The following is a 15,780-nucleotide window of genomic DNA, read 5'->3' as shown; positions in this document are numbered from 1 at the left end:
TCTACTGACTAAAAGAGTACATCCACATAAAGTTGGATACATTTGAAAACACAGCTTTGTCTCTCCATTGATGGTCCCCCAACCAAGAAGAAGAAGTTTTCTCACACAACTGAAAAGTTTCTAGTGGAAAAACTCAGGGTAATGAAAGCAATGACAGACCTGACAAACAGAATTAAAAAGAGGAAATGACATGTTCCTACTGTTCAGATGGTCCGATGTAAATGCACATCTTTTACAAAGACTACTTAGTCCGACTAGAGTGTATGCACATAGTCTTCACATTCATCTTCATCTTAAAGGACCAGTATAACTTACAGGCTTTTGAACTGGGAGCAAAGTCCCAGGATTGTGACATGAGGCTGAGATGATGAAGAAATGCCTGACAGCATGACCGAAAGGGAGTCTTTACCTCATGGTCCAGGTCCAGGTGGTCAAACTCTCCATTGGTTCTGAACTGCTGAGTGTGATGGTCCAGAGTGAAGTTGACATTCCTCCGGTACCGCTCTATGACAACAGAGTGCCAGTGGTCATCATCTAGTAAGCTCCCACTGGTCACAGAGGTGTGACCCTGAATGGAACCGTACTGGTTACTGCCTGGAGAGAAGTGAGCAAATCACATGGACAGGAGCAGGTTATAAATGTTTGTCATGTCACTTCTAACAGCAGGAGATAATAGAGTCCTTATAATTTCAATAGAATATAATAGGCTTTCTCTAAAGAACACCTTTGTTGTCCTTGAAACCACACAGACTTTATAGAGAGCTACCTAGGTTGATGCTGAGCTGCAGTCTTGCCCTGCGGAGCTCCACGGAAATGTAGTCTCCCTGCTGTCCCTCTCCGTGGACCAGGACCCCATCTCCAGCTGTGGTTCTAAACTTAAGAGAGATGACATCCTTCACAATCTTTATCTTCTTACTCCTGAAGCGGTAGGAGATGACACCATGGCCGTCAAAACTGATCACATCTGCCCCTGGAAGACAAAAAGAAAAGGGTATTAAAGTTCAGAAAATGCTTTTTGGAAACTAATGGAACTATTTCCTCTAAAATCAGTTCAGTTCAAAATAATTTTGAATCAAAAAGTCAATAGCAGGCTGCTGTTATCTGCTAAAGGGGGCTTACAGAAACAGTTTGGTGATCACTGGCCTTCAAAGAAGGGGTGTCCACATATTTTTATATACATAGAGTGTAGGCGTCACAGAGAAGGAAAGAGGATTCTGCAGTGTCCCTGTAACAAATACTATGTGAGCCAGAACCAATCTTCTGTACTGGTCATCATCATAAATGGAGTCCTCTCTTCAGTTAATTGACCCACACCCACTTAGTACTTGCTAAGGGAGGAGCATCCTCTAAAATAAAGTCCCAAACCTAATTATCCACCCATCTATCAATAACCTATACCTACTTTACTTATAGTGGGTCACAGGGGCTGGAGCCTCTCCCAGCTCACAGTAGGCGGGAAGCACCACAGACTAGACATCCATCCATCCATCCATGTGCTCCAGGACCGGGTCGCAGGGGCAGCAGGCTTAGGAGGGTGTTCCAGACGACCCTCTCCCCAGCAACATTTTCCCAGGCCAGACAAGATATGTAATCTCTCCAGCGTGTTCTGGGTCTACCCCGGGGCCTCTCAGCATTTGGCTGTGCCCGGAAAACCTCTAAAGGGAGGTGTCAGATGCCATCAGATGCCCGAACCACCTCAGCTGGCCCTTCTCGACACGAAGCAGCGGTTCTACTCCTAGCTCCCTCCGGATGTCTGAGCTCCTCACCCTACATCTAAAGGCTGAGCCCAGCTACCCTACGAAGGAAGATCATTTCTGCCTCTTGTATCCACGATCTCATTCTTTCGGTCACTTTCCAAAGCTCATGACCATAGATGAGGATCGGAACATAGATGGACTGGTAAATCAAGAGCTTTGATTTCCGGCTCAGCTCCCTCTTCACCACAACGGTTCGGTACAACGCCTGCAGTAATGCTGATGCCGCACCGAACCGCCTGTCCATCTCATGCTCCATTTTAGCCTCGCTCGTGAACAAGACCCCGGGATACTTGAACTCCCTCGCTTGGGGCAGTGACTCACTCCCAACCCGAAGGGTGCAATCCACCATTTTTCGGCAGAGAACCATGGCCTCAGACTGGGAGGTACTGACTCTAATCACACTCAGCTGCAAACCGCCCCAGTGCTGCTGAAGGTCACGTTCTGAAGGAGCCAATAGAACCACATCATCTGTTTAAAAGCAGGGATGCAATTCTGCGGTCCCCAAACCGGACATTCTTCTCCTTCCAGCTGAGCCTTGAAATCCTGTCCATGAAATCACAAACAGGATTGGTGAAGAGACAACCCTGGTGGAGGCCAACACGCACTGGAAACATGCTCAACTTTGTGCCGAGTATCCGGACACAGCTCTCACTTTGGTCATACAAATACCGTGCGGCTGATAGCAACGACCCAGGTACCCCGTATTCCTGCAGTACCCCCCACAGGACTCCCCGAGGGACACGGTCGTAGGCCTTCTCCAAGTCCACAAAACACAGACAGCAGACTGGATGGACAAACTCCCATGACTCCTCCAACAGACCTGCAAGGAAAAAGAGCTGGTCCACTGTTGCACAGCCGGGACAGAATCTGTATTGCTCCTCCTGAATCTTCAGGTTCGACCAGATAATTCCTTTCATATCCACACCTACAGGCAACTTAAATTTTCAACCTCAACCCCCAGCAGTAATCCATATAGATACGGTGGGCTTTTTAGTATGGGGCAACAGTAATAACCCCCCTCAGTTTTCCCTCTCTTGTCCACTTGTACTTACAATATGAGCAGCCATACAGCTCCAGGCGTACTCCGATGCGTCCCTCCCTGCTCCAGTCCACTGGGATGAAGCGGATGTAGTGAGCCAAGATGGCGTGTTGCAGCTCATGGCGAACGACACCTTCACTGTTCACATTCCCCTCAAATGTCTGAAACACACAGAAACAAACATGCAGCAAAATTCTGCCAAGAAGGTCCCCACGTCCTTATACCTTAATTTGTTCAATTTTCTCTATGGAAAAAAAATAAATGGGCAGTCCATCTCACCACTTTCAATCATTACCTTTGATGTCTTGACAGGTAATGACACTCACATTGCAAATTACTGTAGGTTGGTTACATCATTTTTTTCCTACTAAATGTATTTTGTGCATAACCACCAACTCAAAACAACTTTTAAATCAAACATAATGGAATTTAGGCCCTGTATTTAACCCATCGAAGTATTGGGATGAATGTGCAGCTACTATACAGCACCTTGGGTTGGGGTTTGGTGTCTTGCTCAAGGGCACACGGGAGTGCACAGGATGAGAACTGGCACATCTGCAGCTACCACACAGCCAAGTCCCCACTGAGCTACTTATCTTGTCTGTCTACTTGTACCCTAGTCTAGTCTACCCAAACATGAGATAGAATATAAAAATACAGACATATAGTATATATGCTGTAAGCTGTACTGTATATGCCACTTTTCCCATTTTGGAAGACCATCCCACTTTTCAGAGTTTTATTGAAAACCATTGCCACAGTATCAGTGAAGCTAGTTTTATCAGTTTAAACTATAGTTGTATTCCCAAACGCAATGAGACAGGCTTGAGAGCAGAATCCATCACAGCACAATGAATGCTGGATAGATTTCTATACAACTTGATCCTAACTTGCTCTGATGGCAGGCTAATGTAGGCATCAATAACCTCAAGAAATCAGGGTGGATCTTGTGAGATCATCGTTGCAGTTTTGGGAAAAAGGTTGCTCTCCACTGACTGCAAAACTGCGGTGGTCCATGGGAAATGAAAATGCTTTTTGGCCCTGTGGGGCTTTTCTATGTTGTAATGTCAGGAGTGACCACTTGGACTAATCAAACACAATGTGAGTCGCTTAGATTCAGACAACCAGAAGCATGATTAGAAATAGTAGCTTCATTTGTCCATTTGTCTATCCAAAAGTCCATAGCCTGAACATGTTTAAAACTGTTGCCAAAGCATTATTATACATTCATCAGATGCATAAAAAAACACAACTTCATCAATTTAATAAAATGTAACAATTTTTGAATATTTATATAGAAAAATAAACTGATAAGAATTACACAGACTCTACTCTGTTCTATTCTATTCCACTTCAACATTTTTATATTCGTTACATATCAGTGAGAAATAGTTGGAAACAAGTCATTTATTATCTGTAGTTGTGTCTGTTAATAAAGAGATACTGGAGGGGACATTGGCACATTTCATTGAGGTCAGATTTCACCTCTGAACAGCAGACTTTATAAACACAGCTTATAAAGGACAGTTTGTTTCGCTCCAGTGAATTAAAGAGAAGTCTACAACTGTATTTTAAAGGTACAGAGAAATATACACAGTTATTGAAAGTTTCACTGCAACATGTTGTTATGATATCTGACAACCAGTCTTGGATCAGCTACTGAGCCACATTTTGGATTTAATACAAAGAGGGAGATCAAACATCCAGTGGGAATCCCCCAAACATAACCAATGTATTTCACATACTGTAAGTGATTAATGCTGAACCACCGTAATATTATCATCATTACTTTGATGAGTCTTCTTACTTTTCAAAAAATGTCTTAGTTTAAAACGGTCAGTTTGTACATTTTGATGTGCAACATTTCTCAGTTTCTGTTTGCATTGTAACCTTTATTGTGGGCAAGATCTTTCTATCTAAGTATTTTAAAGTTGAAAAGACTAAGCTGCACTGACTCCAGCAGTATCTTTGTGCTATCTTTTATGCAAATTGTCAAATGGTTTCAAAGGGTTAAAAGGTTTAGATGAGATGGCCTAACGATATATGACTACGATTCTTCCTTACCCAGATGTTTCCATCCTGTAGATAAGGCCTCCAGTTCTTCTGTGTGTCACTGTAAAGCAGCCGATACTTGCTAGTCCAATCAGAGCTACCATAGCGACCCTGTGTCGCTATGGCAACCACCTGCTTCCTAGAACCCAGATCCACCTGTAACCACTGGTAACGGTCTGCATCCGAGGGGGACCAGCCTCCAGCACCTAGTTGTATGGGTGTTGTTGGGTGGATGACAGATTGGAGGAAGAAGAGCAGAAAAGTTGATCTAAACATCTGGAAAAAAACAAACATTTTCTTCTGTCTTCAGCTCGAGGTTCACTGAGAAGAAATCTGTCATTTTACAGACTTTTCCTGTTGTGTAAAAATGTTTGCAAATTAATCATAATTTCACAAATATTAACTGTTAAATTCAAGTTCAATACTGTAAATACATTTTTAAAATAAGATCAAATTAGTGAAAATGAACAGTAAAAGAAGTACCGTTTCTGTAATTTGACATAGATTTCTTTGTTAATAATTGATGGATATTTTGTATAATTATAGAACAAGAACATTGAATAATCAGTGTATACTATCTTTCAGCATTGGTAAACTGTTAAAATACAGTTTTTATTAATGAAAAGAAGAAAAGGTAGCAGTAATAGAAATACTTATTCTGTTATTCTATACAGATTTTGTCTTTATGAGGTTATAGCAGCTATTGTTTTTTTCATATTTATATGTTCAGTTATTTCTGTATATTCTATATATATATATTGTTTCACTTATAAACTACAATGTTTTTCTCTTCAGTTTTTTTTTTTTAAATTGTTATTTTTAAATAATTAAGAAATTCATGTGAGTTTTCCCTATATATTTTTACATGTTTTAGTTACTAAGAGACTTTTATTCATCCTCTGTTTCATGCTTTACAGAGATCTGATAGCGGACTCTGCGCTCCAGCTGGCAGGCTTCCAGCTGCTCACAGTGGATCGTGATACAGAGCTCTCCGGCAAATCATAAGGTGGAGGAATCTGTTTTTGTACCAACAATGGCTGGTGTAACGACCTGGACTCTTTCATCATGAACTGTAAACCCTTCTACTCCCCCGGGAGTTCACTTCATTCATACTGGTCGGTGTTTACGTTCCACCACAGGAGCGTACGCTGTGTGTGGAGCGGACCAACCTGGACTCTTTAGTTATTGTCCTGGTGCCTTTAACAAAAGAATCCTCAGCCATGAACTCCCCAAATACAGACAGTTCATTAAATACTTTAGATCACTGTTACACCTATCACGCCGTCCCTCATGCTGCACTGGGTCTCTCTGACCACGTCATGGTCCATCTGATTCCTGCATACAGGCAGAAACTAAAGCTCTGTAAACCTGTTGTCAGGAAATCAAAGCAGTGGACCAGTAAAGCTCTGGAGGATCGTCGGGCGTGTTTAGACTGTACAGACTGGGATGTTTTCAGGACTGCTACCAACAGTCTGGATGAGTACACAGAGGATATGACGTCATATATCAGCTTCTGTGAGGACAGCTGTGTTCCATCAAGCACCAGGGTGAGTTATAACAACGACAAACCCTGGTTCACAGCGGAACTCAGACAGCTAAGGTTGCAAAATGAAGAAGCATTTTAGTTTATGCTCGCCGTGGTGAAGCCCACGCTGAAAGGCGCACACCAGAACATGATGAAATCACAGCCAGCGCGTGGGGCAAGTGGTCGCGCACCTTTGAATTTTTGCCACTTGGCGCACGTGATAACGTGGGATCACACTATTGACATGTCTAGGGAATCTAAAGAAGGACAATTGGCTTGTAAATGCTTTAGAAACAGCAGTTCTTGTATAAAGGCAATAAAGTAGTCCGTGATTATGAGATATGAGATTACAGGTAATTACAATACCTCCTCAGCATTGTGGAGGTTAGTTTATGGCTTTTTGCCAGTTACACCTTCAGTCGAAGGGAAAATCGATGAGTTACACTCGTCTTTTTGATTCTTCAGTATAAACGGCTCCGTTCATTTAGCAAGTCGTGTGTGGAAGAGACTGGATCAGGCTTTAGGTGGAAGGCCACACCAGGCTGGACTTAAACACTGCTTTCCCAAATTTGTAAAACTAAATATAACAAATAAACACAAAGATATAAATGTACTGAATTGTTTATTATTAAAATAATGGTATCCGATACCGGATCGGCATATTGTCTCCAATAGACAATCCAGCTAGCATGCTGCGCTCATAGAAAACACCACAGCTTATCAAATCAAGTGCTTCATAAACAGTCAGCCACCAGAGGGCAATTGAGATGTTTGGGCTTCACTTTTGACGAGCTGTCATGCTGCTGCATGTGAACCCTACAGCGGCGGCCTGTGATTCGAAGATTAGAAGAGTAATATACAGTCTATACTCGTTTTGCCCGTCTGTTCTCTGTTATCTTGATGCAAAGACATGTCCATTTGCAGCAACGTAGCACAACATGGAAGTGAAGCAGTGTTCTGTATTTAAATGTGAAAGTGGACTAAATTATTTACAAAGGCATACCTTGTTTCCTGTTGAGTTTGGCATAACCAGCTCCATATCCTCGGGCATACACTGATGAGCTGGTGAAGGAGCTGTAGGGGAGAGGAGTGGCCAAGCTGTCCTCGCACTTTCCTGAACCAGAGGGACAAAGCATACAGAGTTCAGCCAATCATCAGCAAAGAAGTCAATCTGCATATGTCCACTGACCTTTCCTCTAGCACCACCAGCAGGTCAGTTTTTAATAGTCCAATACTTTGGTTTAATAAATCAACAAATAACAGCAAAGATGAATGAAATTCCTCAAATTTACTTTTTGTTAAGTGCTAATCAGCAAATGTTAGCATTATGTCACTCTTATGTAAAATGGTGAACATGATAAACATTACCGACATTAAACCGTAGTGTTACTATCACGGATCAGCACAAAAGAAAAAAAAGGAGCAAATATAACTTTTAGAGATCCCTGATCACATTTTGTTGCCGCTGATACTGATTGCCGATCATTGATGATCCATGTTGTCAGATACAGATCCCTTTATTGTTTGACTATACAGCTGGTTCTCACTAACACCACATTCTACGAGATGTGAACACATCATGATAACGTTATGATTTACCTTCGCCCAATACCCATTTTCACTAAACAGAGCCTGAACCTATCATAATGTGCAACATTGTTCATTAGCGGTGCTGCTAACGTTACTAGCTCTCCTCAATTCCACATGGATTGGTTGTTTACAATGTAACATTATCAGAGATCAGCCAACAGAAAGTATAAATGATGTCCTGCTCGCATGTTTTACTGAACGATCGCCAGTAAAACTTTATTTCACACTGTGATGGTTAGTGTTAAACTGTGTAATCAATTGTTACCGATCAACAGTGGTCTGTTACACCACTATAGCATGGTGCTGTTAGCCTTTAGCTCAGAGCAGGTACAGCCTCAGAGAGCTGCTTGCGTAGCTGTTTACTCTTTGTTTTGTTGTATCAAACTCATTGTAACTCCTCTGTCAGGTTGAGCCCATTGTGTCATTGTCAGTGATGTCCAATGTGGCCTGAATGACTGTTACAAAAAATGCCCCTTCAAGGGTTAAGGTTTAGTTTCATTAGGCAACTAAAACTACTTTTGAAGCTCTCTTCTCATCCCAACTGCTCAGCTCAGCTCTCAGGTATAGCGCGCTGACAAAGCAGCCATAGTCTACATTAAATTACTTTTTCCATGGCAGAGGACCCAAGAGCCTGAAGTATTCTCCTGGTTATCTCAGTACGCACTGCGAACTCAGAGTAAACAGTTTTACCGCCAACAGCTACAACAAATCCTGCAAGATGACCTTTCAAGCATCAAGGAGCAACAAGCAAGTTAGCGCTGAGCCGCTGACTCAAGGAGAGCAAAGAGGCGACCGATTGTCCTGCCCTGAAGAAATAAACAAAGAAATGTCTTTTTCATGCTAACTGGACTTGTACAGCGCTTTTCTAGTCCCTCGACCACTCAGGGTGCTTTTCCACTCCATCCTTTATACACTGATTGCAGGGGGCTACCTTCCCATCTAACGGTACATGGCTAAAGAAGAGCCAAATGTACATGTACTTGATTTAATGTTATTCACAGTTTCATTGTTGTAATGTCTGTTTATAGGTGATGCTTCACATAGACACGGGGTCTTGCATGCAATCTAACCAATCTAATCCTCTTTGCTAACCCACTACTCAGATCACACACATAAGCGGTGAATTGGCTTTTAAACATGGACACATTCGGAGGTTCCCACATTACACACTTTGTTCTGACACCCACCATGTGGCTGATTTCCCGTCGGCCATCTTTGATTCGGATATCTCTGTAGTTTTACATTGTAAGCCATATTGCTATACATGGTCTGTTTAGTCTTGAATCATATAAATATAATGTAATAATTATTATTATATATTAATGATAAGAAAAATATTTCTAATAATTAGTAATTACTCCTGATAGCCATTTTAATGCCCTTTGAGCTACTGCAACTACATCCGTTTAGTGTTCCTTTATTAATCAATAGCTATTGATAGTTTAACTAATATTAATAATTGATTGATATTAAAATCATCTGTGATTTGATAATAACCAGACCTGCTCATACCCGTTGCCAACACTGATATTAATAGCATAGATGAGTGGATTGAATGTTTTGAGCATTTTAATGGAATTGCATTTGTAATTGCGTAGAGTTTAGTATTTATACCTCTTTAGTGTAACTTCTACTTCCACTGACATGACATGTTTGATGGCATTTAATAGCACAGTAAGGAGGGTTATAGGGAAACTACCCTCAAATTTAGATTTGATATGATAAGCATGATATGTTTAAATCTGAGGATAGAAACATTTGATAATAAAATGAACTTGCACCAAGACCCCCTGGTTGTTTGTGATGCCATCAACCCAAAACTATAACAGTTATAGTTGGACATGCTTTCCATCCCAGCGTCCTTGAACCATTACACATATCGTATGTGTCATTAGATGTAACTTAATCATGTATTTTCTTCGTCTATAGCCTGTATATTTTGTCTAAGTGGATCACTCATTGATCACTTTCTGGTTCTCCCACCTTTCATTATTAATAATTGGTCTCAGAGTATCTTGACTGATCAAGCCAACATATGACAATTTACATAAACCTCTTTATTTTATTAAACATGGTTCTTTGTCAGTAACATACATTACATTGTATCTTCTCTCTGTGCTCATTACACTGTATGTGTACATGTTGTGAATACATTTCTATATATCTGAGAGGAGTTGTCATGAGTCTCGTGTGTGTAAATCATCTAATATCAAAGTCCCAAGTTCCCAAAAAATACAATAGTAACGTAACAGAATACAAATACTGTATATCCAATTCATGTGTGCTGTAAATGTTCACTTCATTTGTAAAGGTTTATTTTCCCTATAGTGACTATATAGTAGGTTGTCACTTCTCCGACATATTTCTGACACAAATTGCTTTTTTTTACCAAGAAATTGGACATATTCTTAGCATAAGGGTGTGTGTGTGTGTGTGTGTGTGTCTGTCTTTGTTCTCAACACGTTCACCAGACTGGATATGAGAAGGGAGTTTTGGGTGGGGGAGGGGTCCCAGCTCTGTGTGTGTGGACAGGTGCAGGGTATGGTAATGAGCTTCCTAATATGCATTACAAAACAACAAGCCAAGCACGTCTCAAGCACTTTAAAAGAAAGAAGAAGGAGATCATCTGCTCAACACTCCACCAACATGGCATCTCTCTGAGGAAATACATGCTCTTATTTGGTGATTTGAACAATATTGTCCCTTTTGTGCCTCCTGCTGCTACTATCGGACAATTCTGCAAAACGCCATAGTACATTTAGTGATGATCATTTATTCCTATTATATCCAAATCATATCGAGAGGGGACTTTCTATATTTGTTTAAAATAAATATGAATTTTATGATATTTGTAAGTGAGGTCTTTTTTTAACTTTTACTTTCTCCGTCATTAAATTCAAAAATATAATTAAGAACGTGCTGAGGCAGCAGTTCAAAAGCTTTACAGGGCATAAGGACTGTGACTGAAGCCGTCCGTGTGCTGGCATGTGTGTGAGGGGATTCTGCTGAGATGGTAGAAGAAGTTTCAGTGGCTGTTCGGTACTTCTTTTCCACTACGAAAACTTGTCACTATTAAATCCATTTTATCTGACTTCAATTTAAGCTGACCACAGCCCTCTGTGCTCCATGATGGAGCGAACTACAGAACTTGTACAGCCACCTTTCAGGTCTACAGGGTGGGATTTGGGGCGAAGTATCACTTTTTTCCATTGCTGGGGCTTCCTGTTCACAAATCAGACATGATGTGAGTTTTTAACCATTTGTTGGAATCATTATTGTGAATAATCATTAGGTTCAGATTTGTTCAACGATTCAAGAGGTCTGCTGTGGTGCTCATTGGCCTTTTTCCACCAGCTGGCCTTTTCCAATTAAACAAAAAGCTGAGAGTATAAAATGTCATGGTGTCATCCGGCAAGATATCAAATAGCTCTTAGATGAGTTTCCCATCATGCTAATAAAATGACATTAAATTGATAAATACCACCTAATCACATTCTAGAATGCTGAACTGTATAAAAGCAGTTTGATGTTGTTAGCAGTCATTTTTATAGATTCACTAGAGAGCTCAGTCTACTATTATGAAAACTGATTCTCAAACACGCATAGCCTTCATCTCTTCTGATATCCAGGTCAGACTACGTTAATGAAGACAGGTTGGGACATAACAAGTGAAAGAATCTCTCAAACTCAAACATCTAATTAAGAAAGATTGGAAGGCAGGAATAGAATATGGGTATCGTTCTGTTGGAAGAGCTCTATCTGTGACTCTTCAATTGAAATGTAAGCAGCAAGGTTCATAGGGACAAAGCTACTGCTGACAAACAAATAAACAAGAAAACCATCACACAAAAATGGTTGCAGGCAAACCCTCCAACCGGGGACAATGGGATTGCAACATTAATACATTGCATCTGTTCTACATTGAGACTATGACATAAAAAATATGTAAAAAGTTGAAAAATGGACCACACGTGTTTGTAAGGTGTACATGCAAAGATCTTGGTAACTGTGTGGCTCATGTCAACAACTGATCGATCAGTGCATCTCGAGGCTCCACCGGGTCAAGATCCATTGTGCAGGGCATTTCACACCAGCGTTCTGTTCAGAAGCTCATAAAGCAGTTGACCTATTGTTGAGAGGCTGTGGATGTGCCTCCCACACCACGCCCAGGACTCTCTTCAGTTCTGAATGGCCTCTACCATGTCGGGGTCAGGCCTGGTCCCTGGCTGGTTGATGAGACAACCCAGGAAGCACAGCGGGCTCTGCCTGAGGGAGAATTTCTGCTCATTGAGCCTTAAGCCAGCTGCCTCAATGCATTGCAGAGTCATCCATCATCTTTCTCTGGAAGATCTCAGGCATGCTGGAAATCCTAAAAGGTAGGCATTTGAAACAGTACCTGCCAAACGGTGTAATGGTACAGCTGTCTGTAGTGGAAGCTAGAAACCACAGTTGCACCACTCAGCTTGGCAGATGTGTCATGTGAGGTTATGTAGGATATATCTCTCTTTCCACTGAGCGGCACACACCATCCTGTAGGCTAGGGCTGCACCATATTGTAAAAAACTGACATTGCAAAAAAAAAAATTGGTACATACTAGGGGTGGGAATCACCAGAGGTCCCGCGATACGATATTATCACGATACTTAGGTCACGATACGATATTATCACGATACTTAGGTCACGATACGATATTATCACGATACTGCGATATTATCACGACACTGCGATATTTTCACGATACTGCGATATTTTCACGATACTGCGATATTCTGAGTATTGCGATAACATATATTGAGATTTATTACTTTTTTCAACTTCAAATGATGTCCCCAAAGGAAAACTGTGTCAACATGTTTTATCTAATAAGATAAAGTTTTCAGTCTGTTCATCTCACTTCAATCATTTTTATTGCAGCAAAATAGGATTGTCAAGCAGACAGGCTGACCAACAATGTCATAAATGTTGCATAAACCTGACAAACTGAACTGTTTGTATTACTACATAGTCCAAGTTAACTGAATGCAAACGTGTCTATAACTTATATAAGTAGGATATAAGACTTATATAACTCAGTATAACTTGCGATGCGTGGACGTCGAGGGCAGAGAGACAGTTATGCGCTGCACTCTCCCCATGAGCCTGGCTATTGTTGGCAGATTTAACCCCGTTGTGAGGCCAGATTGAGCGTGTGAGCGAAACACTTCACATGCAGGAATCCCGCTAACTGAACGGCAACGCCCACGTTAGAAGCGTTGTTACAACCACCAGGTTTTTGTCGGCAATCCCCCATCTTGTGCTGCAGGAGGTCTGTAATGTTTGCCCCGGTGTGACTTATGTGTACTGCTCTAGTTTGGAGAACGTGAGACAGCAGTCACCAGTCCCGAGATATTGTGTTGTTATAGTCACATAGGAATCCACTGCGCTTGACTTCCACGCATCGCAAGTTAATGCAACTCTTTCTGCTGTACTTGAAGACTCCTCAACTTTAAGCTTAACTTCTGTAGAGCTTGGGCACGACTGTGTCGGTGAAAAAACGCCGCGACAGTGTCATATCCATGCGTCATATCCATGCGTCATAACCATGCGTCATATCCATGCGTCATATCCATGCGTCATAACCATGCGTCATATCCATGCGTCATAACCATGCGTCATATCCATGCGTCATATCCATGCTCCATATCCATGCGTCATAACCATGCGTCATATCCATGCGTCATAACCATGCGTCATAACCATGCGTCATAACCATGCGTCATATCCATGCGTCATATCCATGCGTCATATCCATGCTCCATATCCATGCGTCATAACCATGCGTCATGTTCATGTCCTTCCCTTCCTTGTTAAAAAATCCAAAATAAGTCCAGACGTCTGATTTAAACGTGGATGGTGCATTTCTGATTTCTTTCTCCGATGTCGCCATCTTTGTTTTGATCAACTTCCTACCAATCACGCTGACCCGGCACCTCTGCTGACCTCACCAGAAAACAGCTCAGCACCATCTAGTGGACTGAAAAAGCAATTGATTTGATTTTTCTAGTACATTTTTTTTAATAGTTTATATAATAAAAGATCGATTCTTAGCGTCCGTGTATCGATACAATATCGCCACGCAAAATATCGCGATACTATGCTGTATAGATTTTTCCCCCACCCCTAGTACATACTGCAACATGAAAAAAATACATGAATATTCACCCTAACTTCTGTATGCAACATTTCAGAACTAAATGCATCAATCTGGTGCAGTTTGAGAACACTTTTGTGCTCTAAAAAAGAATTGAATCCCAATCACATTGGTTGCATAGATATGAATGGGGATAATGACATGTGAAAAAAGTCACACCCACAAAGCATGGTTTCAAGATGGGTCAGGTGGGTTTCCGACATAGCTGCAAGCCCCTCACTATGAGGGGGGCCCGTGTATACCAGCGGGGAGAGAGGTAACCTGTCCACGGCCATGGACGCAGCGATGTCTGGACGAGGGGTGCTTTAAAGGTCACCGTCAGAGCTGTGAGCCGCCTTCACCCCTGGCCTTTCAAAGCCAATCTACTTAAGTAGGTCGCGACGCACATGGAGGAAATGCCCCCAGTGAGGGCCAGCCAGCACCGGGTAGAGGAAATGACAGCACTGAGCCCACCAGTTGAACAGTATGACAATATATACAGTTTATTATGGAACTGTGTACATTGTTTAATGAGGATTACTGGATTAGCCTCGGGATTAGCATTTTATTCATATATGAATAAAATGCTGAGTATGGAGAGTACTGATATGTTACTTTTTATTCTGTGCAACTGATATTGATATGTTATTGATATGCTTCCAACACACATTTGCTCTCTAGTTCAGCATTTAGATTATATGTTATGTTGTGCTATTTATACTGAAGGCTCATAAATACACATAGGCTTCATCATTAACTCCTGTCCTGCTTTAAAAACATGTTGTTGTCTTTCAGAATTCGTGATGATGACTTCCTTTAATGAGAGAGATAATAATAATCATCATCATCATCATCATTATACAATACGGTATGATCCCCAGCCTGGCTCTTTATATACTGGCGGTTTGGTCTCATGCCGAGTCCTGGCTGTAGTCCACATCACTGACTGCACTGAGACCTGCAGTGGCCCCAACAAGAGCTAGCTACCAAATTAGCCACGATGTGGGTGTGTGTGTGTGGGTGTGTGGGTGTATTAGCTACTTACGGGATGCTGAGGATGCAGCGCTGGAGGTGCTTGTGATGCTACACAGGACTGGCAGCAACAACAGCACGGTCATACAAGACATCCTCACAGATAATCCACACGGTCAGAGACAATGAAGCGGGTCCAGGCGGGTCTCGGTGCGGCGTTCTCGGCTGTCTGTTGTTCCGACCGCTGCTTTCTTTCTTAGCAGCGAAGGAAACAAGCAAATAGCCCTTTCGCCCGCTGCGTTCTGCGCGTTTCGTCTTATTTATCCTCTCTTACCAACCTGCCCAGAGGCACTGCGGCGGGGTTTGACCAACAACCTCCGGAACCAGCCTGTGAACCGAACGCGATTGTGCTGCGGTCCGTGCCTCGCGCTCCAGGTGCGTGGTCAGACAGACGGGGGCTATCCAACCGCCGAGCCGCCGAACCAATCAATACACCCCCACTCTCTCCCACACTTGGTACGGTCCGATAGGGAAAACAACACGGGGCTCCCCGAAATGACAGTGAGCCATAGGTGCCAGAGCATGTTGGCTAACATTGACAATGCTACCTGCAGTACGCTAACAAAAACAAGAAAGTAAAGACAGTACAGGATTTTGGAGTTTTCTAAAGCACCT

General features: G+C 42.0%; 1 protein-coding gene across 1 annotated transcript in view; it reads right to left on the bottom strand.

The window, feature by feature from the left end:
• Nucleotides 1–15,575, bottom strand: part of LOC116400706 (contactin-associated protein-like 2) — a 31,063-nt gene extending 15,488 nt beyond the window's left edge. The window contains exons 1-6 of the mRNA XM_031878669.1: nucleotides 15,179–15,575; nucleotides 7,377–7,487; nucleotides 4,861–5,054; nucleotides 2,810–2,957; nucleotides 767–970; nucleotides 410–594 (exon numbers count right to left, since the gene is read on the bottom strand). Of these exons, the coding sequence (XP_031734529.1) occupies nucleotides 410–594; nucleotides 767–970; nucleotides 2,810–2,957; nucleotides 4,861–5,054; nucleotides 7,377–7,487; nucleotides 15,179–15,260 (924 nt within the window). The 5' untranslated portion in view covers nucleotides 15,261–15,575. The remainder of the gene's footprint in view (nucleotides 1–409; nucleotides 595–766; nucleotides 971–2,809; nucleotides 2,958–4,860; nucleotides 5,055–7,376; nucleotides 7,488–15,178) is intronic.
• Between the last annotated feature and the right edge of the window lie 205 nt (nucleotides 15,576–15,780).

Source organism: Anarrhichthys ocellatus, unplaced genomic scaffold (assembly GCF_004355925.1).
Source record: "Anarrhichthys ocellatus isolate YVR2014 unplaced genomic scaffold, GSC_Weel_1.0 scaffold192, whole genome shotgun sequence".
In the NCBI taxonomy this organism is placed as follows: Eukaryota; Metazoa; Chordata; class Actinopteri; order Perciformes; family Anarhichadidae; genus Anarrhichthys; species Anarrhichthys ocellatus.
Note: the sequence above shows the minus strand (reverse complement) of the source record. Positions and strands in the feature narration are given on the sequence as shown.